The sequence below is a fragment of the Pinus tabuliformis genome, chromosome 9, assembly GCF_031772625.1.
Source record: "Pinus tabuliformis cultivar Carrire ecotype Pingquan chromosome 9, CPIR1, whole genome shotgun sequence".
NCBI lineage: Eukaryota > Viridiplantae > Streptophyta > Pinopsida > Pinales > Pinaceae > Pinus > Pinus tabuliformis.
The window spans coordinates 1,559,538,484-1,559,565,328 of record NC_142307.1 but is presented as its reverse complement, the minus strand read 5'-3'; the positions used below and the strand labels follow the sequence as shown (position 1 = coordinate 1,559,565,328).

Here is a 26,845-nt window from a genome sequence, read left to right as displayed (position 1 = left end):
GAGAGGCAAAGACGTCGGGGAAAATGATTAAACTTGAAAACATCCAAGTCAAAGAGAATCTCTATTTGGGGGATCTGTTTCTCTGATTGTGGGTGACTTAAAAGATGTATTTTTCATTTGTTCTTTGTTTTTCCTAAAAAATTGGTATTAAAGCTTGTATTACTTATCGCAATGCCTGTCTAGCGTAATCGAAAGAAAAGCATATTATATGCATAGTTGGAGACTCGTGCAATCTTCTGTATTGCTTTATGTTATGCTCTCTTTCAATTCTGCTGTCAGTGTGTACCTCTCAGTGGTTTTATACACCCAATATATGCATATATTGTAAATCTTGCAGTGTTTAGTGAGTATTTTCTTCTTGTCAACTTCAGCTTTTAAAGCTCCTTGTGGTGGATCTAGAGCCTTTAGATAGCCCTGCCATGCCACCATGAAGATTTTAGTGATCTTGGTGTCATTTATATTAATTTTTAGATGAGTGAATGGTGTTTTTATATTTTTTTTTTGGTTGAATTTTTACCTAAACTAGATTGTTGTGGTTTCAAATGCAAAGCATGTGAATTGGAGATAAGCAAGGATACTTATTTTGGAAGATGAAACTAGGCTCGATTTGGAAGATGAAAGGCACCTGCTACATGGCATAATACATGTAAATGGGTTTGGCCACTTGCTTCGTGTGAATGGATGGGAAGGTGGTTCACGGTATCTTTTTGGCTGTGATATTATGGGCCTATGGGACATGATATGGCATCATGTTGAAAGCCAGGTAAGCTTCAGTTTTATTTCAGCCTTGAATACATGAAGGTTATGCATGCATGAACTGTAATTTCCACAAAATACACAGAAATTAATACTCTGAGAAATTGAATCAGGTTAATATGGATTTGCATGGCTGGTTATGTGGTAACAACAATTAAGTAGGTGCTTTGAATGGATTGATACTCAATTTGAATGACATCCAATTCTGGAATCCACTCCAACTCACGATGTGCCTAGGAAATTGAATTAGTTTATGGTATTGTTGCCATGATATCTTTGAATGGTCAGGGTTGTTTATGACATGATCCTTTCTTATTAGGGTTCTGTATACTGGAACCTTCATGCTGTAAGGGCTCTGTGGGAGAAGGGCACTTTGATGATACAAATTATTTTGGACATTTGTCCACTTGTGTCTCAAGGCTTACCTTGCCTTAAGGAATTGTGTGGTAAAAGAAGGGTAAATTGAGAGATTTTTCAATTTTGATACAAGGTTAGATTCCATTGTCAATTGTCCTTGTGTAGAAGAAAAAGGAACTTTGTATTTCGAAAATGAACACTATGAGCTCCTGTAAGTTCTATAGATGTGATTTCCGAAAGGAAAGGTAGGGCAACCTGAGAGATTTTTCAATTTTGATTCAACATTAGATTCCATTATCAATTTTCCTTGTGTAGAAGCAAAAGGAACTTTGTATTTCGAAAAGGAACACTATGAGTTCCTGCAAGTTCTATAGATGTGATTTCCAAAAGGATATGTGTATTCTGTCCAGACCGATAAATATGGACCATTTGAAGGTCTTGTGAAATAATATTTTGAAAACTGTGAAAAAACACAAATGAGATGTTATATCATGATGAAGAACTTGAGAAAACTTCTTATATACCTGTTGGAATGTGCAAAAGTTCAGTGTACATTCCCAACTTGAAGGAAAAAGTAGCATTTTACCACCCAGAATTAGTTATCATCTATGCCTGTTGTATTGTGATTATGCAATCTATTTAAAAATATGTTCAAATGAATTATCCTAATCACTAATTTTACAATACCAAACTCTTTGTGAGTCCTAATGGCTATGTAAAGTTCTATTGGAAAAAGATGGTGGTGTGAAGTCCTTGTGATTACTTTTTTGATAATTTGTGATCCTCAAACCAAATGTACTACTAACAAAAGATGTAGTCTACATATGCTCAGTGGATGTCTGTTAAAATGCACTTATCTGTGACAAACTAAAATTGTGACTACACTTCTACAAATATGCAGCAATTGACCATGTTTGATGATTTATAACCTGCATAGGAGAGGCTAATACCTTGGGAATATTGACAGTAAAAAAGTTACAGGAGAGACCAACAATTGATTACCCAAAAAAATGAATTTATGTTTTTTGTCACTTCAAAAAAATCTGCAAAGAATTTCTTCATGACTTCATAAATATTGTATACTTCTCTATACGATTCACTTGTTGTGAGAACCATTTTTTTCCATATTGAACTCAGAAAATAACAAAGGCGATGTGCATGAAATTGGAATTTATTCCTCATATGTAGATATAAATCTCTATGGAATCATACAAAACACCTGTCATTTTTCATTTTGCAAAATAGAGATTATGTTAAATTATGACCATCAATTTGTTTTAATACTTGATAAGTGATAAAAAAATATTTCTAATCGTTGTTACACAGAAAAATTAGTGTCATGGATGTTTCAAAGAAATACGAGCTTGATTATCGACTTTTACATACTGTGAAAAAAGGGCACCCCTAGTACGGTAATTGGGGCTATGAATTTGGGAGAGGAAGTTTTGGAACAACACATGAGACATACAAGAGAGCTCTTCAATGTCTATCAAAGCTTCATTTGGATTTAGTTCTTTCAGGTGTGGGTGGATTTGACCAACAGTTCAAGCAGATTGTATCATTTTACCGTTCCCTGTCTAAGAATCCCCTTGTAACAGTACAATATTTGGTCTGTTTTATAATGCAATTGTTACACAAATTCCATAATAACATTGACAGAAATATTTAGGGAACATCATGATCAACAAGGGCAAAGATTCTATCAATAGAGAATCCACTGAATCAAAGTGTGCACCCAAGGTGGTAGATGATATTACAGCTGCCAGGTATCAAATCTTTGCAAAAACACCTCTTCTTTGTGCTTGCTTTTCATTTTGTTGAATATGTGTTATGTATGTTTCTATATCTTTTTTTCATGCAAAATGTTGCCTTTTATTATCATGAAGTTGGAGATGTTTTTGTATCTTCTTTTAATACAAAATGTTGCTTTTTATTGTGATGAAGTTGGAGATGTGTTCTATATGTCTCTATATCTTATTTAATACCAAATGCTTTCTTATGATTAGGTAAGATTTTGTTTTCCCAATAGATGAATATTATAACGTACATCTCTGTCAAGCAAGAAGTTAGTTGTTGGGGTAGCTATTTTGCCAATTTGTCTAGGACTTGCAGTTACCCCAACTGCTTGAAACTGCTTGCATGGTTGTGAGAGTGCTTGAGGGATGATACACATCTTTAAATATTTGAATCTTGGTGTGACATTGATAACCCATCTTATCTAACCCAGATCAAAGTATCTATATATTTCTAGATGTTTTGGTGATAAAGGTTGGTTCTTTTGGTGTGGGCTACTTTTTTTAATGCCTTTGAGTGGAATTTTATAAAGAACCCATATCAACATGTAGTAGTTGGTTTTTAGTTTGGAGTTCAGGAAAACTCAAAATCTTCAAAATCTTGGGCATGAGTGTTTGAGCTGAGCTAGAAATCAAAATCTTACCTTCTTTGTTGTTTATAGTTGCAGGGGACATCAAATGGTTAGTAACAATGTGTAATGATGTGTAATGCAGTTATATGACTCAATTGTGTTTGTGTATGTAATGGCTTTATATGATACCATTTGGTTTGTATATAATGGCTCTATATGACTCCATTGTGTTTTTGGTTTTCCAACAGCTGAAGCAATAGGCGTGAACTATGGAAGAATGGGAGACAATCTTCCTCCTCCGAGTGAAGTGGTGAAATACCTACAGACCACAATGATTGACAAAGTGAAGCTCTTCGATGCAGATCCTAGTGTCTTGCGGACTTTTGCCAATACAAATATAGGGGTTGTTGTCGCCGTGGCAAATGACCAAATCGCAACCCTTAACAAACTGCCTGCAGCGCAGGATTGGGTGAAGAAAAACGTGGCTCCTTTCGTGCCAACTACAAATATAATCGCCATGTCTTGGGAAATGAGATTGTTTCCATGGGAAACAAAGTGCTAATATCCCAACTCATCCCTGCCATGCAAAATCTTCATACTGCTCTTGTTGGTGCCTCGCTCGACAAGCAAATCAAGGTTTCTACACCCCATTCGCTTGGTATTTTGGCTTCTTTTGAGCCCCCATCCATAGGAAGCTTCCGTCGAGGCTATGACAGAGTTATTCTAAATCCATTGTTGAACTTTCTCAGAACAACAGGGGCTCCTTTCATGATCAACCCTTATCCATACTTTGGCTACATAGATAAGACCTTCGACTATGCTTTGTTTAATCCAAATACAGGTGTTTTTGACGATAATGCTGGAATCACCTATACCAACATGTTCCAAGCTCACTTGGATGATGTCTACTCGGCTATGAAACTTCTGGGGTTTTCATATGTAGATATTGTTGTGGCTGAAACTGGGTGGCCATCAGTCGGAGATCCTGACCAACCAGTTGTCAATATGGAGAATGCTCTTTCCTACAATGGAAATCTCATTAAACTTGTCAATTCCAATGTAGGAACTTCGTTGATGCCCAACAAAACCTTAGATACTTATACGTTTTCTCTCTTCAATGAAGATCTCAAGCTCGGTCCTACTGCAGAGCGCAACTTTGGGTTATTCAAGCCAGACATGACCATGGTTTATGATGTTGGCCTCGTGAAGTCTGAGGTATTTCTTAACGCTCAACGTCTCAACTTTAATATTTCTTTCAACACTGTTATTTTTGTCTTCTGCCAGAAAGTCCTAGTAAAAAATGAATGATGTGCTAGACTAGCAACTGATCAAGTCCCTCATGTGTAGCCGAGAGGTATTAATATGATCCGAGATTGTTTGTTGGGGGAGGGGTGGGCTTGTCAGCTGTGAGGATTTTACCCTTGGGCACTACACTAATCTGGGATTGATTTGCTCGAGGTCTATGGATCTGATAGGGTGCCAGTAAAGGGTTACAATCTATTAATGGGGCATTATAAACCCATTGAATGGCCTTTTTATACGTGACACAACCATTGAAACACTATGAAAGTAGTTGTGGGTAGAGGATATATCCATGAGTATATGTCAAATGTTTTAAAAGTACATCTAGTTATTACTGGAGATGTGTATTATAATCATTTGTCTTGCATAATTTGGAATAGAGAAAGTTAGGAAAAAGGATAGGTTATTAGGATTATTATTAGAAGAATAAAATATAATATTTTTATTTAATTCATCAGGAGACTTTATAGGATCTTATAGAAAATTATTATTAAGGTTGTATTTACCTATTGTATTTATTACTGTCATTATTCATGTTTCGAAGTTTTAAACATTATCAATATATTAACTTGTTCAGAGGGAAAATTCTTGAGTACAGGTTTATTGCATCCATTCTTTTGTTCCTCGTTGTCCAATTTATTGTTCTTCCTAATCAATCTATTGTGCAATTTCAATTAACTGACATTCTGTGTATTAATGTAAACACGAGCTGATAAACAGAAACAATTCATCCATTGACTTGAAGAGTGCTACTGATCCTAAAACAACTCAAGGAAGAGCATATCTTGGAAGACCTGAAGACACTCTATCATGCCCTATTACATCCTCCATGACAACCTTTGCATACCGCTGATCATTCTCCATTACATCAAGTGCTTATTTCTGGCTCATTGTATTATGGACTTCTTGTAGCGACTACAACCACCCTCCAAAATTTTGGCCTACACCCAATTCTGGAGCCTCCCTTAAGAGTTTCACTTGATGATTGCACACAGTTGGGTTAACTCAGTGAGCCCATGTGAGTCTTCGCACCCACCTTTCTTGATCATTTCACCCAAGCTTTTGCATGTTGATGTCAATGTCATGCTTGCGACCATGTTCTGGTCATGCTCAAGGTCTCCGCTTCGTGTGTACATGTTTTGTTCGCTACGAAAACATCTGTCACACTCACACACGGAGTTACATACATTGTCGCGCAAGTGTCATCGCGGTCGACCAACGATCAATCACAATTGTCACGGTTGTCTCTCACACCATTGGCCAATCATGTTGAGCATCTATGTCTGGATGGTTTGAGTCGTCTCGTCGTCGAGTCATGTAAGTGTGTGTCTGCAGGATCACATATGCATCTTTCACTCATTCACACACTTAGTCATTTGTTGAAGTTCTGATGACCAAACTCCCCTCTGACAGTCAGACCATCACCCTGCCATCGACTTGATCGACTGTCACCTAGAACAATGCAGAAGCACCAAATAAGCCATTTCAAGCTACGCTGCTCGCAAGCAAATCAATCAGCCTTCATGTTGGTCAACCGGAGAGTTTGACCCGCCAGCCACCCCGGGACTGACTCCCATCAAAAATTGCACAGAGGCTACAAACCTTGCCCGCTCCGCTGACTGGGAAAATTGCGTAGACAAGTCACACAAACAACCAGTGCCTGTCCCTGTCTCCCTCATAAAATTGTGCAGTTTTTCCAAACAGACCTATCGACAGTCGACCGACTGCTCACCAAGAAAATTGTGTAGTTTTCATGTGAAAGTCCTCTGCTGCCCAGAAGTCCACTCAGCTCAAAAACTATGCAGAGGTGATCATCTGGTCAGCCTACCAGCATCAGCGTAGTTTTTCTCGCCAGCCAACTAATAGTTCCCCTCAGGAATTGTGTAGTTTAGGCTGCCAAGCTCCAGCAGCTGACTGCCAGTTCCCCTCAAGAATTGCGCAGTTTTTACTGCCAGTGACCCAGCAGATAACTGCCAGTTCCCCTCAGGAATTGCGCAGTTTTTTTTGCCAGTGTCTTGGCAACCAGCTGCGAGTTCCCTCCAGGAATTGCGCAGTTTTGGATGCCAAGCTCCCATTGCCCGCTCGTTCCGGAAATTGCGCAGATTTTGCCTACCCAGCCTTCCCGCAGCCCAGACTATTCCTCCCAAAAACTGCGCAGTTTTGTCCTCCAGCTGAGCCAGACCCCATGGATAGTCAATGTCGATCTGGATTTCCCATCTTCATCACCCAATGACTCTTGCGCAGTTTTCATCAGTAGTTTCCAGAGCCTCCATCCCACCTCGCAACCTTGTTACCTCTCTCAATCACCTGCATCTAAAATGATCATACATCATGGTAAACTAAGAGTTTTTTGGATTTGATGTCGTCTCGTCATGAGTGACTGCAAGTACAGGTACATAAACAAACATGGCGCAACGACGAATGGGATGAATGAAGGGATCACATGCAGAAGGACAAGTTCACCAACAGATGAATAGACGATGCATGCAAAGAGATATGTTTGCGAATGGATGATCATCAAAAGATGTGTTCGCGGACGAACGGACGAGCAAACATGCAATATGTGCTCACGGACGGACAGACGGATGAACATGCACCTTTCACGAGCGAAAGAACCTGTCGAGCTTACCAACATACAAGCAAGGACCAATGTGTGAATACAACATCAAGCGAACCAACAACCATCGAAGACTTCGCGCACTTTGCCATGTGAAGGTGAAGTTGGACACACCATGAGGACATCCATCACCCAGTAGCACTGCAGCTCGACATGCACACCAGTAGCAGAACGAATGTACCATCACTATCATGTCGAGTCATGTCATGAGTCATGTCTTCCACATCTCTACTATGGGCCATACTGTCAATCAATGTAATGTAACATGGAAATCCAAGAGATCCACTTGTTGTATGAGGAGTCATGTAAAGTCGAAAAGTCATGGAAGTCAAACAGTCATGAGGGTAGTCGAACAACCACAAGGGTCATTTTCACCCTTGGCTATAAATACCCCCTCATTTGTACATGCAAAGGACTTTTCACCTCATCTCCTCCCACATAGCCTCGAGAGTCTGTAACCTTTTCTTTGATGTGTAAGTAGTGGCTCCAACGGCCTGTCCACTGGGTTAGTGATGTATGATGTAATGATGTGTCTTGGAACTTTCACTTAATTCAAAATCCTACTAACATGCCAACATGTTTTCACACATGTATTGTAACTGTTGTAAGACTAATCTTGAACACTTGTAATGCATGTTGCTTTAACCTGTGTTTAAAACTTGAACTCATTCACTTGTTGTGATACATATCTATTAATGAAAATGTGTTATATATGTTGTTAACGATGTCTCACCCATGTTGGTTACCTCCCCGGACATCAGACAAACCTTTCATATAAAACTCGCTATAATAACCGTTGCACTCACGCGGACTCTTCCGCTGAGTGTTGTACGTGTTATCTCCACTTGTGTGTTGTGACTTCCGCATCCGTGTGGATTGCTCTTCTGAAAGTTGTGCACGTCTTATTTTGTTGTGTGTTCCTAACAGAGTTGGGGTTTCCTCCCAACTGACTTGGGACTCACTCCCACCCTCTTCCTCTATAGTGAAAGAACCATTAACACAACTAACACTAGCAATCACCAGGCACGTGAACTTCACTTCTCGAAGACAAAGCAGACCACTCTCATGTGCTAACAAGGAAGAGTTAAGGAAAATCCTTAAGACAATGGCAACTGGGCCATCATACCGGATGGGACTCCCACACCAAACGGTGTGAGGTCTAATTGGGACTCATACCAGGGTGATCCCCTGAATGTTGGCGGGTCCAACACCATCAACATTTCTGGCCTTAGAAGGAGGGCATCCAGTGGTATATGGCTGAACATCCTCTCACACTCATTCATGAACCATTTGGTCAAGGTAGTAACTTGCACTCCCTCTCACCTACGCGCTACTCTGTGATTGATTACTTCTCACTTCCCAGGACTGAACACGTAATTCCATATCATCACCTTTGCTCTGTCCGTCCCACCACTCGCCATTTCGCAATCAGTCAGACTGATCCCAAGCATACAACGTCTTCCATACACATCAAGGAAGCCAAAAGCCACTCCCACAGGGGTTGTTGTATCATAAGTGGAAGAAGCAGTTCTTTCCACACTTAAAGGTCTGGTAGAAGCTATCGAAGAATGAGAGGAACCTCTGTTCTTTTGACAAGGGGAACGAGACACCCTTGTGATCTTAGGATCAGACTTTGGTATAGGAGGTGGAGGGGAAGGCAACGGAGGCGGAGATGAACCAACAAACTTAGAGCTGGAACCACCATATTCTGAAGGAGAGGAGGAGGAAGAAGAAGAAGAAGAGATGGTTGACCAAAATCTAGAATGGATGAGTCAAGGACCATTGGCTTTCCCAGGTGTCTTGCACAAGGTGCCGAAGCGAGTGGAGATAATGAACATCAACTTTAACCCTGCCAGCATGGTGGAGGCAGAAGATCACTTGGACAACTTCTACCTACAGCTGCAAACCCTTGAGGTACGGTATGACGACGTAGCATGTAGATTGTTTCCATGTACCTTGGACAGTCACGCAGCTGCATGCTATCACAACCTTTCATTGAACTCCATACAAAACTAGGGTACATTCAAACGCATGTTCCTTGAAATGTTTGTTGATGAAAAGACCCCACCCATGCTACTCAAATAATTGGGAAGCCTGAAGATGGAGGGAAAATAAAAGGTAAAAGATTTCAATCAGAGGTTTACATGCATATTAAACAAATTTGCAGCGGACACCAAACCTCATGACTCCATCACTGTCGGTTACTACATGTCTGCACTGCCGACCAGCATTGTGTAGTTCGTCAAGAAAGCTGCGAAACCAACACTCTTGGAAAACTGCAAAGAGGCTATTGTTGTAGAGAAAGACTTGTGCGCGATTGGAGTCATCAAGGATGATGAACCAGCAAAGGACTCCAAGGACGCGAGCAGGAAGTCCCAAGAGATGGTGAGCAAGGGTAGAGACAAGGAAGCAAATGATATTGAAACCCTCACTTGCCTCATCAAGAACTTAACAACGGAAGTTTCCGAGCTTAAGCAATGGAAAACAGACACATTTGCAAGCAACCATCTACCTATACAGAGACAGGGAAGCAACTCATTAGGCAGCAACTAGTTCGCTCCAAAAATTGTTCAGAGCTTTATGATCCATGTCGAACAGTGCGAAAATTCTAAGTTCTGCTCATTCCACGAAGAACATCACCCCGAGAACTCTTGTTCGTACTGGAAGCGAGTTGCAAGCTCTGTATGCAGTCATACATTTGATGTGGAAAGCAGTATGAAGGAGCAGTCGGAAGACACTGATAACGATGAAGAGGTTGCACCTGATGAAGCATCAAGTTCTGGGCATGTGGTGAATGCATATCAGTGCTCACAAGCAATGTTGAAGACAAACACCGAGAAGCAGCCCCAAAAGAAAAATGATCGATATAATCTCAGGAGTAAAGGGGCTCCCCTCACCCTTGGGGAAGCACAAGAAAAGATGAGATTGTTGATGAGGAAGGTTGATCCACTGACTGCCCCAAAGAAGAAGACACAAAACAAGTCCGGGAAGACAGTGGTGGACAAGAGTACCTCCATAAGCAAAAAACTGAAAAACACTCTACCGGACAACATGAACATCAGTCCCACCCCGGACACCTCAGTGAGCCTACCACCTCTGGACTACAACATTGTAGATGACATGAAGAAAACTCGGGCGGACATTAGTTTGTTCAAGTTAGCTAAGATCCAGTGTCAGCGAGACATCCTTCTGTGTGCATTCGGACAGACAACAACGGACAACACAGCCTCTACGAGCAAGGGAGCAGGCGCACCTCTCGGATCACTTTCTACTGTGCTCAATGCGCTCCAGATGGAAAAACCAAACTTGGGTTTCCCTCCATTCCTTCTATCATTTGAAATTTTTAACTACAATGTTCACAATTGCTTGGTTGATTCTGGCGCGACCGCCAACATCATGCCACTCTCCATTGTGAAAAAGATCAATGCACAATAGAGCGAGACATCCACATGAATCATCAACCTTGATTGAACATCAGTACCAGCCATTGGTGTACTGCAATACGTTATCATCCGACTATCTCATGACAGTCGAGTCCACCAATGCATCAACATAGTTTTTGTGGACATACCGGAAGCATACGGTCTACTACTCAGCAGAGACTGGTCCAACAAGCTGGACGGATATTTTGCTACAGACTGGTCCCACATGTGGCTTCCATACAAGGGAAAATGCAACCAAATCTAGGTATTGTCCGAGAGGTATATGAAGCACAATGTCACTCCCTTAACAATGAAAATGAACCGTTGGCCTTCGCAGAACTCATGTTTGGCAACTGCCTCCTTGAAACAACATTGGGGTGTTATCTTGCACGGCCAGCTCCAACCCCACCAGACACGCAGTTGGGACTCCTTCCATGCCCAACTGGTGGTAATTGAACATGTACAATGCATTGCACCAATAGTAGTAGTAGCAGTAGCAACAGTGCAATTGCAGCAAACGGTCCTTGTATAGATGATTTGTGGGCCATGTATTTTGACGAATCAAAGACACATGACGGCTCAAGAACCGAGTGTATCTCGATCGCCCAAAACAATAGAAAATGCATGATTTCAAGCCATTTGAAGTTCGAGTGCACAAATAACGTTTATGAGTATAAGGCACTCATGTTAGGCTTACAAAAGGCCATCGGCCTCAATGTGGTTGCACTCAAAGTGATAATGCACCCTGCGTTCAGTGTTGATGCTTTCAAGGACACAACAACTGAAGAAGATGAGCACGAGAAGTCCCTGAATACTGCAGTTGGTGGCATAAAGGCAACCCCATCCCCATGGGTGTGGTTTCTCTCAAAAAGCTCTATGACTTACAGAACCTCTGTCAAGGGCCAAGAAATAGCAGAACCCACAGGTCCACCACTACGAACGAACAGAGAAACCTGGGAACCAACCACGATCCGAAGATAGCCAGTCTCTGTACAAACTGTACACCGCAACAACGGCAAGTCTTTGACCACTTGATCAAACAGTGCAGGGATGTGTCTGTGTGGGCAGATGACGAGCTGAGTACATACGACACGCAGATAATCCAACACGGGATTCCAAGTAAAGGAGGAGCCAAGCCATTGCAGCAAAATCTAGGTAAAACACATATGTCATTTGAACTCCTTATACAGAAAGAATTGACTAAGTTGTTGGATGTTTGGATTACTTACAAAGTTCATCACCATACATGGGTTTCTAATTTAAGTTCTACATGTAAGAAATCCGATGAAATCCACTTATGCATTGATTTCAGAAACTTGAACCGCTCCCGGAATAAAATAAAATAAAGAAAAAAAAAAAAAAAAAAAAACCCTACCTCGTGCCATCAACAAAGCCTATGTTGCATGTAGTATCTGAAGCAGTGGTGTCATCCTCACTTAAAGGTCTTTTGGAATACCACCAGGTTCCGGTAGCGAAACTCGGTAGCCTTATACTGGTCCGTGAGAAGCTTGGCACACACACACGCCATCTGCAATCACTTGATGGGAGGGTTGACAACCTTCCTGTCAATGACCAAGATCTCAAGCATCACTTCCAGTAGGTCGGTCCGCACCCGTGCCATGTACATAGTCTACTTGTTGCTTGTTGTTTTCATCTTGTTTTCCTTGCTTACTATCTTTGTTTTTATTTTGTTTGTTCTGCTTACTATTTTTGTTTACGTTTTTTTGTTTGCTTGATACCTTACTATTTTTGTTTCTAGAAATAAGCATTGCCAACTACTACGTTTTGACTTTTGAATAGAATATGTGGTTGAGATTTGAAGAGACTTGTGACACTGCAGCACTTGGCCAGTCTTGTGTCCATCTTCTATGTGCTTGGTTATAACCTTCGGCCGATGAAGTCTTGATGGAAAATATGAACCATCTGCAAGGGAAGTTTTTGTCTAACCATGAACCTGTGTCCACATTGGGAAGCCCCATGCCTGTACTCAGCCTTCTTCTCTGTGTATTCAAGCTCATCCAACTAGTAGAAATGGAGAAGGGGAAATATAAACGATCAAACCTATGTCAGAGGTCTTACATGCTTCTTTGAAGGAACAAACTCTTCTTCTCTCAATAAGTCGAGATCCCTCTTCCGCCCCAAAAATAAATAAGTGCATATGCATAGTCCTCTTGAAAAAATATAAAGGTGAAAGAAGAGAAAGGTTTCTAGCATAGAGAGGTGAAGCATGCAACTCCACTGGGGTACTAACCAGGCTCGCTGGCAATGGAGTGATGCGTGTGTTCCTACGTGACTCCGCCAGGGTACTGTCCAGGCCTGCTGGTAGCGGAGCAACACCAGAGATTAAAACTTATACTCTAAAAATCTTCAACTCGTGAGCTAAACTACCCTTCCCGAATTCGAAACACTATGATCAAGCTGGACTTTTGATTGTGTTTGACTGAGTTGGAAATAGGTGAACCATGTATGACCATGGGGTAAGTGCATAAGTCGAAGTAACCCACACAACCATTCAATACTCCCTAAAAGACTAAGGCCCTGTTCTAGCAATGAACCAAAATAGAGAAGTTGGAGTTCTACCAGTGCATCACCAAGTGTTGCAGCAGCTACAACCACCCTCCAAAATTTTGGCCTGCACCCAATTCTGGAGCATCCCTTGAGAGTTTCACTTGATGATTGCAAACACTCGGGTTCACTCAGTGAGTTCGTGTGAGTCTTCGCAACCACCTTTCTTGATCATTTCACCCAAGCTTTTGCATGTTGATGTCAATGTCATGCTTGCGACCATGTTTTGGTCATGATCAAGGTCTTCGCTTCATGTGTACATGTTGTGTTCGCTATGAAAACATCTATTGCACTCACACATGGAGTCACATAAATTTTTGCGCAAGCGTCGTCGCGGTAGACCAACGATCAATCACAACTGTCGCGCTTGTCGCTCACACCGTCGGTCAGTCATGTTGAGCATGTGTGTCTGGATGGTTTGAGTCATCTCGTCGTCAATTCATGTAAGTGTGTGTCTGTAGGATCACATATGCATCTTTCACTCATTCACACACTTAGTCATTTTGTTGAAGTTTCGACCGCTGGACTCCCCTCTGACAGTCAGGCCATCACCCCGCCATCGACTCAATTGACTGTCACCCAGAACAGTGTAGAAGCACAAAGCAAGCCATTTCAAGTTGTGTTGCCCACAACCAAATCAATCAGCCTTCATGCTGGTCAACTGGAGAGTTTGACCTAGCAGCCACCCCAGGAGTGACTCCCCTCAAAAATTGCGCAGAGGCTGTAGACCTTGCCCGCTCCGCTGACTGGGAAAATTACGTAGACAGTTCAGACAGACACCTAATGCCCATCCCTATCTCCCTCAGAAAATTGCGTAGTTTTTCCAGCCATACCTCCTAACCGTCGACTGGTTGCTCACCAAGAAAATTGCGTAGTTTTCATGAGCAAGTCTTGTTGCCTAGCAATCGTCTTAGCTCAGAAACTGCGCAGAGGTGATCAACAAGCCAGCCTCCTAGCATCAACATAGTTTTTCCCGCCAGTAGCTCCCGGCAGCCGACTAACAGTTCCCCTTAGGAATTGTGCATTTTTTACTGCCAGTGACCCAGCAACTGACTGCCAGTTCCCCTCAAGAATTGCACAATTTTTGTTTCCAGTGTCCCGACAGCCAGTTGCAAGCTCCCTCCAGTAATTGCGCAGTTTTGGCTACCAAGCTCCCACTACCCGCTTGTTCCAGAAATTGCACAGATTTTCCCTGCCCAGCCTTCCTGCAACCCGGACTATTCCTCCCAAAACTGCGCAGTTTTGTCCTCCAGTTGAGCCAGACCCCACGGAAAGTCACTATCGATCTGGATTGCCCATCTTCATCACCCAGTGACTCTTGCACAGTTTTCATCAGAAGTGTCTGTAGCCTTAATCTGGCCTCGCAACCTTGTTACCTCTCCCGGTCACCTACATCTGAAATGATCATGCATCATGGTAGACTAGGAGGTTTTTGGATTTGATGTCATCTCATCATGAGTGACTGTAGGTACAGGTACACAAACAAACATGGCACGATGACGGATGGGATTAATGAAGGGAGCACATGCATAAGGACAGGTTCACCAATAGACGAACAGACGATGCATGCAAAGAGATATGCTCACGAACGGATGATCATGCAAAGATGTGTTCCTGGATGGACAGACGAGAAAACATGCAAGATGTGCTCAAGGACGGATGGATGGATGAACATGCACCTTTCGTGAGCGGACGAACCTGTCGAGCTTACCAACATACAAGCAAGGAGAAATGTGTGAATACAACATTAAGCGAACCAACGACCATTGAAGAATCCGCGCACTTTGTCATGCGGAGGTGAAGCTGGACACACCATGAGGACATCCATCACCCAGCAGCACTGCAGCTCGACATGCACACCAGCCGCAGCACGAATGTACCAGCACTATCATGTCGAGTCATGTCATCCACATCTATACTATGGGCCATACTGTCAATCAATGTAATGTAACGTAGAAGTACAAGAGACCCAATTGTTGTATGAAGAGTCATGTAAAGTCGAAAAGTCATGGAAGTCAAACAGTCATGATGGTATTCGAACAGCCATGGGTCAGTTTCACCCTTGGCTATAAATACCCCCTCATTTGTACATGCAAAGGAATTTTCACCTCAGCTCCTCCCACATAACCTCGAGAGTCTATAATCTTTTCTTTTAGGAGTAAGTAGTGGCTCCAACGCCTCACCCATAGGGTTAGCGATGTATGGTGTAATGATGTGTCTTGGAATTTTCACTTAATTCAAAAGCCTGCTAACAGGATAGCACGTTTTCACACATTTATTGTAACTGTTGTAAGACTAGTCTTGAACACTTGTAATGCATGTTGTTTTAACCTGTGCTTAACACTTGAACTCATTCACTTGTTGTAATACATATCTATTAATGAAAATGTGGTTTATATGTTGTTAATGATGTCTCGCCCGTCTTGGTTACCTCCCCAGACATTAGACAGACCTTTCACATAAAACTCACTATAACAATCGTTGCACTCGTGCGGGCTCATCCGTTGAGTGTTGTACGTGTTATCTTCCCTTGTGTCTTATGATTGCCGCGTTCGTGTGGACTGCTCTTCCAGAAGCTATGCACATCCTGTTGTTTTGTGTGTTCCTAACAGAGTTGGGGCTTCCTCCCAACCGACTTGGGACTCACTCCCACCCTCTCCCTCTACAATGAAAGAACCATTGACACAAGTAACACTAGTAATCACTAAGCACGCGAACCTCACTTCTCAAAGACAAAGCAGACCACTCTTCGGTGTTGACAAGAAAGAGTTGAGGCAAATCCTTAAGATAATGGCAACCGGGCCATCATACCGGATGGGACTCCCACACAAAATAGTGTGAGGTCTAGTTGGGACTTCATACCAAGGTGATCCCCTGAATGTTGGCGGGTCCAGCACCATCAACAGGAATAAAAGAGCAATTATGGTGTTATGGAATAAAAGAGAAATTATGGTGTTATGGGTTAAGAAAGAAACTCACTAATGCCTCAAGAAATTTAATGGATTGTAAACAGTTTATTAAAAATTATGAGGCAAAAAATCGCATGACTACAACAGACAGTGAGAGCATAAGAGTGTTTGTTGTGGCAGATGTTTATATCTGTTTCAAAAGTTTTCAAGTAGAAAATGTAAGAGAGCTACAAAATATCGAAGATTCGACTACCTTGATGCTACTCATAGGGCCAGAGAGTGTTGTTATTGTTCAAGGTCATTGCAATGGTGATATTTCTAAGTACAAGACAGAGAGAGGCACACAAGTATGGATTATTAGTTGCCCATGTGGCACAAGGGAGGATGATGGAGAGAGAATGATTACCTATGATAATTGTGAGGTTTGGCAGCACACCAGATGTGTTGGTATTTCAGATTCAGAGGATGTTCCAACAGAATACATGTGTGAAGATTGTAATGATAATTCTTTAGAAGTTGATGTTGATTTTGATCATAGTTTGCTAGGTAGCTCATTTGTCTCAAGCTTTTACTGAGCTTCATTTTTTGTGCCTATAGAGGTTGTAAAGGATCAAAGAATCTGTCTATGAGGTTCTTATTGGGTTACTTTAGAGCTATTTTGGAAAGCAAAATATACCCTTATTCCAATGCTCATCTTTGTCAAAATGGCAGTATACTGTGGCTCAAAATATGAGTTTATATCTTGCTTTGTTCGAAGTTGATAAGAGTTGCAATATATATTGTTATCATTCAGAGTCTCCATCTCTGGATTTTTTACGGCCATGCAGTGGTTAATGTGGTAATATTAAATTTCAAGGACAGTACATGAAAGTGTACAAAGCAAATTGGAATCATTTTCACGGTCATTTTTTTTACATATTCAGTTTTCATCGCAACAGTCTTTTATCATTTTAGTTTGTACAATAAAAAAAATCTAATGCTATTCCATTATTTCCATTACATCATCAAAATAACTAAAGTTGTAATAATTATTTTGTAATGTAGTTTAAATCAATTTGTACTAACCATTTCTTAATGATTAACACAAATATGAATATCAATTTTGATTCTTATTAGGATTGATTATCATAATAAATGGATCGATTGTTTAAAAAATAAAAATTACTATTAATAATCAGGACTCTCGATCTACTCTATGGACAATCAAAATGTCCTTCCATATATACTGTTATCTCAAGATATATAGAATTTAATGCAACAATGCTAATGCTTACCTTTGTATGTTCCACTGCTATGGATCAATGGCTTGTAAGAAATGGGTTGCAATACAAGGCAGGCAACCACTGGTTGCAATGATATAACGTTAATGACTATTCTGAGATTTGTAAGCATTATGGTTGTAGAAGGAAAAGTAAGATCATAAACAACCACAAATTTGATAAACAACTACAATTTTGATTAGTTGAGGAAAATGTGTAATATTTCTAAATAGAGATACTAGAAAAATAACAATATTTTTAAAACTAGAGCACAACAGAATCTGAAATTTTATTTGCCTATAAAAATAAGGAATTACAATTATGAAAATTACTTGTTGAAATGAACACAAATTTGAAATTGTATTTTGAATTTTATCTCTAATTCATCCCAGAGAAGATGGCGTGCTAGGGTCTCACAAACCGAAGCTCTTCCACTGAAACAAACCCTTCTGACTATGGGAGTCTATATGTCTCTCTGAAACCAGAGATACTCAACGTTGTCAGACTTTAAGCCCAAATCTACAATGACGTAGAATAGAAACTCACAATGTATATCTTACTTAGCTATCAAGTTAACCTTTTCCTTTTATAAATGATGGAAGTCGAATTATCCATTCAAGACTTCGCCTTCAATTTCCATGCATTTTAGACCTTCTCCTTTTATAAATGATTGAAGTTGAATTATCGATGAAAGACTTCACCTTAAATTTCCATGCATTTCAGTTAACTATTGGTGAACTAGGATGATATGGGCATGCACATGGCTAAGGGATTATCTTGATTTCAACTGAAGTAGAAGTGGAGATAAGAATCATGTGCTTTATTCATAACCTTGTGAAGCTGTGAGGATCCTGTGTAGCATAACGGTGCAATTGGTGGCCTTGCTTGGATTCAAACCTGCACTTTCTCTGAGACAAATAATCCCTTGTTCTAGAAATCGAACCCTCATCATGATCGTTACTAAGCCCATGTGAATCCAGAGCTCCCAGAAGCTCACACATTAGTCTCTCTGGGCCCTGAACTAAAGAATCACGATGCAAGAACTTTGTCTGAAAACGTCTGTCGATATAGAACATTGGCCCCCAATTGAGTAGAACTCGAATCTGGCTCTACATTAAGAACTAATGAGATCAATAACAGAAGTGAGAGTAGGATGAGGAGAGACATCCTGAACAAACAAAGAAATTACAGTGATGCCACGCTACTGATTCAATGTACTGACTTACTTATAATTAACTTGGGCCAATCTCAAAATGTGTTGTAGCTTGTGAAGGCTGATGATTTTGACAGAATCGCAGTGCTCAACTTGTAACAATTCTAGATTTAGGTTTATTCCTGTTCAACTAACCTCCTCATTGGATCAGATTTAAAGCTTCCTTCTCTTATACACTAGAACCATAAAAGTCTCATTATGTAACATGATAAAAGTTGTAGTGCCAATAGTTTATAACGATAATGCAATTGTAATAATGTTAAAACTACACCTTGCGTACATTACTTTGCATCAATCCAGTTATAGTTATGTTGTCTTCTAATTTGTCGGAGTTGAACCCTTAGCTTGGAGATGTGCTATGTTTAGCATAAAAGGACATCTGGAAGCTTGTGATGAAGACTTTCGCCACTTTTGTGCTATGTTTAGCATAAAAAAATAAAAAACATATATTAAATATTTCACACTAACTAAAAAAATTTAAAAAAAAAACTAAAACTACTTTGCTTTTGTGTTACATTATTTTCCTAATCATTCCCTTTCATTATAATCAAGTACTGGAAAAAATAAAAGAGAAGCTACATTATTTCCCAACCATTTCCTTTTATTCGCCTCCCATCTCTTTTATATAATTAATTTTAATTTAAAGTGAAAAATTGTATAAAAAGAGACTCGATGCAAATAAAAGAGAATGGTTGGGAAATAATGTAGCTTCTCTTTAAAAAATTTCCTTACTTGATTTTAATGAAAGGGAATGATTATGGAAATAATGTAACACAAAAGCAAAGCAATTTTAGTTTTTTAGTTAGTGTGCAATATTTAATATATGTTTTTTATTTGTTTAAATTAGAATTAGAATTAGAATTTTATCAATCTACATATATTACTGATGTTGATGATAATTAACATTTATTAAGGTTTAAAATTGATTTAATAATATATATATAGCATATCAAATTTAATGTGGAATTTTATTCCAAAAATATTTGCTGTCGATTTTTTATCTAACTTCAAGGTCGTCAAACTCGAATTCGAAATCGAACAATGTGACATAGGATGCAACAAACACACGTCGGGTTTAGGAGAGCTCAGAGCTATTCCTCCTTTCGACAACAATAGATTCTTGTTCCTCAGAAAACATGGCTTTGCCTATGCTGCAGAGGATAATGTTTAGGGTAGACCCTTTTCCTAGAAGATTTCCACCAAAAGAACATGTTATGGACTATTTTAATGTGAAACCATTCCCTATATAGGAACTACTTATGGATCAGATCTCTGAATTTCTTATATGCAAAGTTTTGAACTTTACCAAATGTTGTGTTGAAAGTGCTTGAATCTAATAATATTTCAACTATATATAGTTTTTAGGTCTTTTTGAGGCAAGAGCATGCCATACTTTGCATATTTGAAACCTATTCAAGTTTTGGTGGATGAATATTGTTGGATCCAGATCCAAGGAATGTACTTATCGCTATGGTGGTTACATGAAGTCATGGGCATTCTTTCATAAATATATTTGAAGTTTGTACCACATTCATGGATTTCAAGCATATGTAGAATGTGAAAAAAGATGTATCTGAGTTTTAAGCAACTAGTCGAAATTTTTTAGGTGTTGCAGTTAGAAATGAAAATTAAATTTATTTGATGTTGTTTTACTCAAATGTTGGTTTTACTTACTTCCATATTCCCCACTTCTCCTATTGACTTCTTTTGCACCTCTTGGTGCAAATGCTAGTATAAGTTTTTGTCAAGTTTCAATAAGCAAACCCTGGAATTCCTAAATTTTAGGTTATTGTCTAATTGTTTTACTTTTTGGACCTATTTTGGTTGCAATTCATTTATTTTAATCATAATTTGATTAATTTTGGTCATATATGATTTTGGTTGTATATGGATCTAAAGAGTAGAACCATTTGATTACGAAATTTAGTATTCATTGGTCTTGTTATCTTGTTTCAAATCTGCAAGTTCATTGCAAGTTAATAGTAGTAGTTGTGAATAAGTTGGGGTTTTATTTGTAGAAATATTTTTAACAAATTCGTAAATCTGAGGATTATATATAGAGCATTTCCATCAAGATTCTAAACTATCTACATGATGAATTTGTCTTTGATTAAATTTCATAACTTTTACATAAAGATGATGGTAGTTTACAATAATTGTAAAATTATAATTTTGTTTTCTATTTCGTTAATAGAAAGGAAGAAAATTTTGAATATATGGGTTTGTGGTCAAACTCACAGAAAAGAGTGAACAGGTTGTGGATGTTAACATTTATTACCTCTTCTTAATTTATTCACTAAAACTTTATTATTATCATTTACACCAAGTGTAAATATCTAGGTCATTTTCCCAACTTGATTATAAATTAAATATATTTTCTTTTGGGCCCACATTGTGCGAAGTAATGGAACTTACCCTTTTATCTCTACACATACTTTACTTCCATAGAGACTTTATCTAGAGTTATTATGTGTGTGAAAGAAGATATTATGTCCAAATGTAATACTCGTGTTTTTACATGGGAAAAAATGAAGAGGAATTTATAGTTGAAAGATAAACTTTTAATTTCTACAAAGAAGTTTTATTAATTTCATTAATGGAAATATATATGTGCATATATTATTGCCAATATCCATGTCCAATCAGTCTCTCTGGTTAAAAAATCTTACTAGGTCTAAAATTTGTGGAACTAAGTCATGTGTGGAACTGAAGTTTATGTGGAAGGGAGAAATATGTTGAGTTAGTCTATGTGGAAGCAAAGTATGTGCGGAAGTAAAGTATGTGTGGAGGTAATAGGGTAATTTCCATTGCTCCAAACAAGGTGGATAAAAAGGCATAATTTTGCTCCACACATGGCTTGTTTCTGCACGCCTTACATGCACATATGCATTACTTCCTCACATGCCTTTGTTGCACTAGTTTTAGACTTAGTAATATTTTTCCAAGCAGGACACTTATCACTTAGGTCTATGCACATAGATATTTTTGTTAATGGTATTAATAAATTGTGTTCCCAAAAATTAAATTGTATCTCATAAGTATTTAAAGGTGACATAGGTGGTGTTTTTTCTTTTGCCTAGATGACTTATGTTTTGGGGTTAGACATTTCTATGTGGTCTATAGACATAGGAGATATTTTGGCTCAATTCAACTCAGACAATTCCAATTCAGTCACATTCAACGTTTTTCAGTATCAAAATAATTTGGCGCAATGTCATTTTGAACCATTGGAACATAGAGGCAATATATTTATAAATAACACACTAATGCTTTGAACAAGTACCAATTATGTGGAACGAAAAATAATAATAATAATCATTGAGCAATAAAAAAATTCTTAGAAACAACATTGAACCAAACCATAAAAACATCAATAAGAAATCAAAAGCAGTTAGAGTTCATCATAAGAATAGGAAGTATCAATCAAACAATGTTGTCACACTCATTGAACAAATGTTTGAAAAAATAGTTGTTGACATGCCTATCTAGGACTGCTCATGTTGTTGTTGAACTTCCTTTGGAAAGGATCTTATAACAAATAAACAAGTTGATTTAAAAATATATATCTATATCTATATATATATATATATATATATTAACTAGAGACGTGGAATTGGAAAAAGAATACTCTTTCGAGCATTGTCAAAAATACTTGGATCATGGTGATATTCTCGTATTTTCATGCCCTCTAGAAATTAGATGCAATAAGTGTATCTGCATCATAAACAAACTAACTGAGTAGGTTCCCTACTACAACTAGTTTATGATGATAACAAGTATCTTGGTGAATTGCAAGAATGTACATGATCGTGCATCAGTCAAAAACACAACAAAGAATTTCATACCTTATAATCCAATTATGCACAAACAATTATACTTATATGTGTATCTAAAATGGTTGGAAACACCATTTTTATGCTAGCTACACCACAACTTTGGTGCAGTTGAGCACTCCCAAGTCAAATTCAAAGTATGAAGGGGTTAAATATTGGAGTGAGTTTAGAAAAAACTTTCGTTAACATATAATCAAGGCAAGGAGTCCGTTGTGCGGGTGCTTTATTCACTGCCTCCAATAGTAATTTTCATGTTTTTACTTGGGAAGAATTGGAGAGGAATTTATACTTCAAAGATAAACTTTTAATTTTTGGAAACAGGTTTTATTAATTTCATTAACAAAAATATGTATGTGAATATGCTAATGTCTATAGGCCTGTGTGATAAGTCTCCTTGATTCAACAATATTACTAGCTCTAAAACTGGTGGAAGTAAGCCATGTGTAAAGCTGAATTCTGTGTGGGAGAAACCAATATGCGGAGGTAGAGTTTGTGAAGAAGTAAATTATATGTGGAGGTAAAGCATGCATGGAGGTAATAGGGTAAGTTCCACTGCTCCACATAAGATGGATCCGAAAGGTAGGCTTTAGTTGCGCACATGCCTTACTTCCACACAAAATTTAGCTCCTAACATGTCTTGGTACTTATGCACATGACTTTGTTCCACCAGTTTTAGACTTAGTAAGATTTTTGCAAGCAGGATACTTATCACATAGGCCTATAAACATTAATATATGGACATAGATATTTCCATTGATGGAATTAATAAATCTAGTTCCCATAAGCTAAAATTTTATCTCGTAAGTATAAATTTCTATGTAATTGTTGCCAAGAAAAAACAAGAGAATTGCATTTGGACATACTATCTTTTTTAACACACGGAATAACTCTAACCCACCAAAAATGTTGGAAAAAAATAAAATATTTCTAGCAAATGAGGGAAATTTTCATTACTCATTCATGAATATACATGACCATGCATAGCAAAAAATAGAAGAAATAATGTCATAGCTCATAATCCAAATATGCACAAACAATTATACTTATTTGTGTATCTAAGAATGGTCGGAAACACCAATTTTAGGCCATCTACACCGTAATATAGACCCTTTAACCAAACCGTAATCAAATACAAATATTCACCAAATGTTCAGTAATGTATTCTTTAGTTTCAGCAGATTGAATACACTATGTGGCTACTTTATTGACTCGTATTTTCAAGCCAAGAACTATAGAAGTCAAGATCCAATTGTCTAGGTGTTTTGTTGATGGAGTCTTTAACCAAACAGACAGTACCTAGTCTTTAAAGGAAGTGAGGTGAGATGAATGAAGGGTCAGCCAACTAGGGAGTCAATAACATGCCCTTTGTCTTGTGAAAACACAAACCTTAAACCATGAGCAGGACCATCGAGCTGAGCTGAGGAATCAAGGGGAGAAAGGATGACAATGTGCATCATAAATACAAAGTGTAGTGATTTAAGATAAATAAGCTTGGAGGTTATTGTAATTTGTGCCTCCTCACTGTCAATTCTTGCTAGCTGACTCCTTTCTGGTAGTTCTATAGTTGTTGAAGGAATAACCAATACTATTTTCCATTTTCTCTATGTAGAGTGATCCATGAAACTCAAATGAAAAAAAAGAGAGAGAGAGAAATCAACTAAACTGCATAATCGGGAGGGGTTTTGTCCAAATTCCTACATTTGGGAGTGAGGATGCGAGAACATGTGGGCCTAATGAAACGTTGCATGTTGGCTAACCCTACAACTCGATTATGTAATCGTATAGTCTAGACAGGGGCATTGTTTAAATATTTTGGTCCTTCTTTTATTTTAATATTTTTTACATTTGTGTTTTACACTAATTATTTCAATTTTAATCTCTCGACATGATTATAAATTAAATATTTTCCTTTCGCCTCACCTTGTGCATGTTGACCCTCGAAATTTCTCTCTTAAGTGTTTTTATACTTAGACAAATTTTATGTGTGAGGAATAATGTTTGTGTTCCTTTCTCCACACACACATTCTCCCACACATACTCCCTCTTGCACATATTTTTTATTCCACACACATATCTGACTCTACAAACCTCTTGTTCCACATAGATACTTCTTCCATAGTTTTCATTTCTCACATGTTCTCCCACTCCCCACTATTGATTACCTACACGCCATTATTCATGATCATAATATTTCAAGACACAAGATTTATCTTGCCTCGTTTCCATGTCATTCAATGGTACTGATATCAAGGATGTTAAAAGTGTATCAATATTCAAATTAAATTGACAAGATGTTTTTAAAACTTTGAGGTTTATTTCCACTATTTACCATAAACAACGTGCTTAATCTATTAAGTTTCTATTCATGATCCTATTGGGCCCAATAGAAGTCACACGCGAGAGAGTAACAATTGGTAATAGGCAAGTGAAAAATTCATGGGTAAGTGGCGCTGAGAACTTCGGTAATCCATCACACATTTCTAAGTACAAACGCAATATGGTTGATAGAGGAATGAGAGAAGCAATTTGTAGTGATACCTTTAACTCACTTATCCATCAACATAAGAATTTGCACTCATCAATGGAATATTAGGGGTATGTGAACTTATCACCACAGCAGGAAAATAATAACAAAATTTGGACATCTAAGTTGGTGAATGGTGTATATGTCCTTGAGGTTTTTAATTTCAAGGAAATTGTCATGTTCCTTTCTCAGTGCATCAGAATCTCCGCACACAATTCCGTCGGCACTCCTCCATCGTGCACAACACTACTTCCTTGCAAAAATACCTCCACACACACTCTACTCGACATAATATTTCACGACATTTATCCTTGCACTCTTTCCCACTCAGTGTTATTATTAATTTCTTGTACACCAACTATCTTGATCACAAATATTTCATATTTATTTCACTTCATAAATTCCTTTGTCACTTATTTTATCTATATCAAGGATATTAAAATAGGAGCAAGTTGCAGCATAAATGGATGAGATGATTTTAAAATTTCGAGTCCTATCTCCCATAAACGATGGCCTTAGTATGTTAAATTGTTATTTATTAAGGTTGTCATACCTAACATATTTCACACGCAAAATAGTAACATATGGTGATTATAAAGGAAAAAATAGGAATTTACAATTAAGAGGCATTGAGAACGTTGATGCTTAACCAGGTATTTTTAAGTGCAAAGTAGAGATGGAAGGTAGAGGAAGGAAATAAGTTATTTACACTGATACATTTAACTCACTTGTTCGTATTGATAAGAAATTTCACTAGTCAAGTTCGTACCCATGGTATGTGAACCTACCCACCAAACAGAAGAACAACAACAAAATTTAGATGAGTGGATTAAAAAATGTTGCATGTGTCCCAAAGGTTTTTTATTTCAAAGAAAATATTTATTTGTGTGAAAAGAATTTTGATCCAACAACAAGAACAATTGCACTATGAGTGAAGAAGAGACCAAATCCTCTCACTCCCAAGGCATTCAAAAGGATATTCAATCTACTAGAGCTTAATAAGTGCATAAATCTATCGGAAGAAAATAATTTCCTAGAGTCGCAAGCAGGCAGGATGAACATCTTTCAAGAATTCATTTCAGCAACTTCCCAGTTTCCTTGTGATATTTCCTTTCTATATATTTACTTTTTAGACAACATTTTATAGACTTTTCTTAGCTTTTCACCCATGTGATGGGGTGAGAAACTACAACAAATATCGCAAAAGCCATACTTTATGTCCTCTAACAACCTTACAAAAGAGATTATTTATTCGACTAGTCTAACCTCATTGGATATCCAGTTGGTCAATTTGTCCAATATCCATAGACTATTTATGATGGCATATTTGATAATAACCATTGTGTCCAACCATGTCTTTGACGACCTACCCCATAAAGCTAATTTCAACCCATATGAAGAACAAACCAAGTTCTAGTATCCCATATTGTGGAAGCATAAAGATTCCTTTTATTTTTATCAAATTCAAGATTTGTTTGTAAAGCAAGTCCATTACATTATAACTCGACGAGATCTGACCTGAATATCAGCAGAAGCCCAAACTTTCCTACGAGGAAAAGGTGTCCATTAAGACAAAGAGAGTAATACCATGATTCAAATATATGGATTTCAAGATAAGCCACTACCGCTACCCAAATTTGTTATGGATAATTATTTTGTTGTTGAACTTTGCACGCCATACCACCCATGGTTACTGTTGTCGCTGCGAAAAAAACCCTCCAAA

General features: G+C 38.4%; 1 protein-coding gene and 1 pseudogene across 1 annotated transcript; both read left to right on the top strand.

Annotated features, from left to right (window-relative positions):
* The first annotated feature begins 3,734 nt into the window (after nt 1–3,734).
* Nucleotides 3,735–4,786, top strand: LOC149154569 (glucan endo-1,3-beta-glucosidase 7 pseudogene; annotated as a pseudogene).
* Nucleotides 4,787–16,262: 11,476 nt separating this feature from the next.
* Nucleotides 16,263–16,868, top strand: LOC149154568 (PHD finger protein At1g33420-like). Its single transcript, XM_089444164.1, has one exon. The coding sequence runs from the start codon at nt 16,263–16,265 to the stop codon at nt 16,866–16,868; it is 606 nt and encodes a 201-aa protein (XP_089300290.1).
* The last annotated feature ends 9,977 nt before the right edge of the window (nt 16,869–26,845 follow it).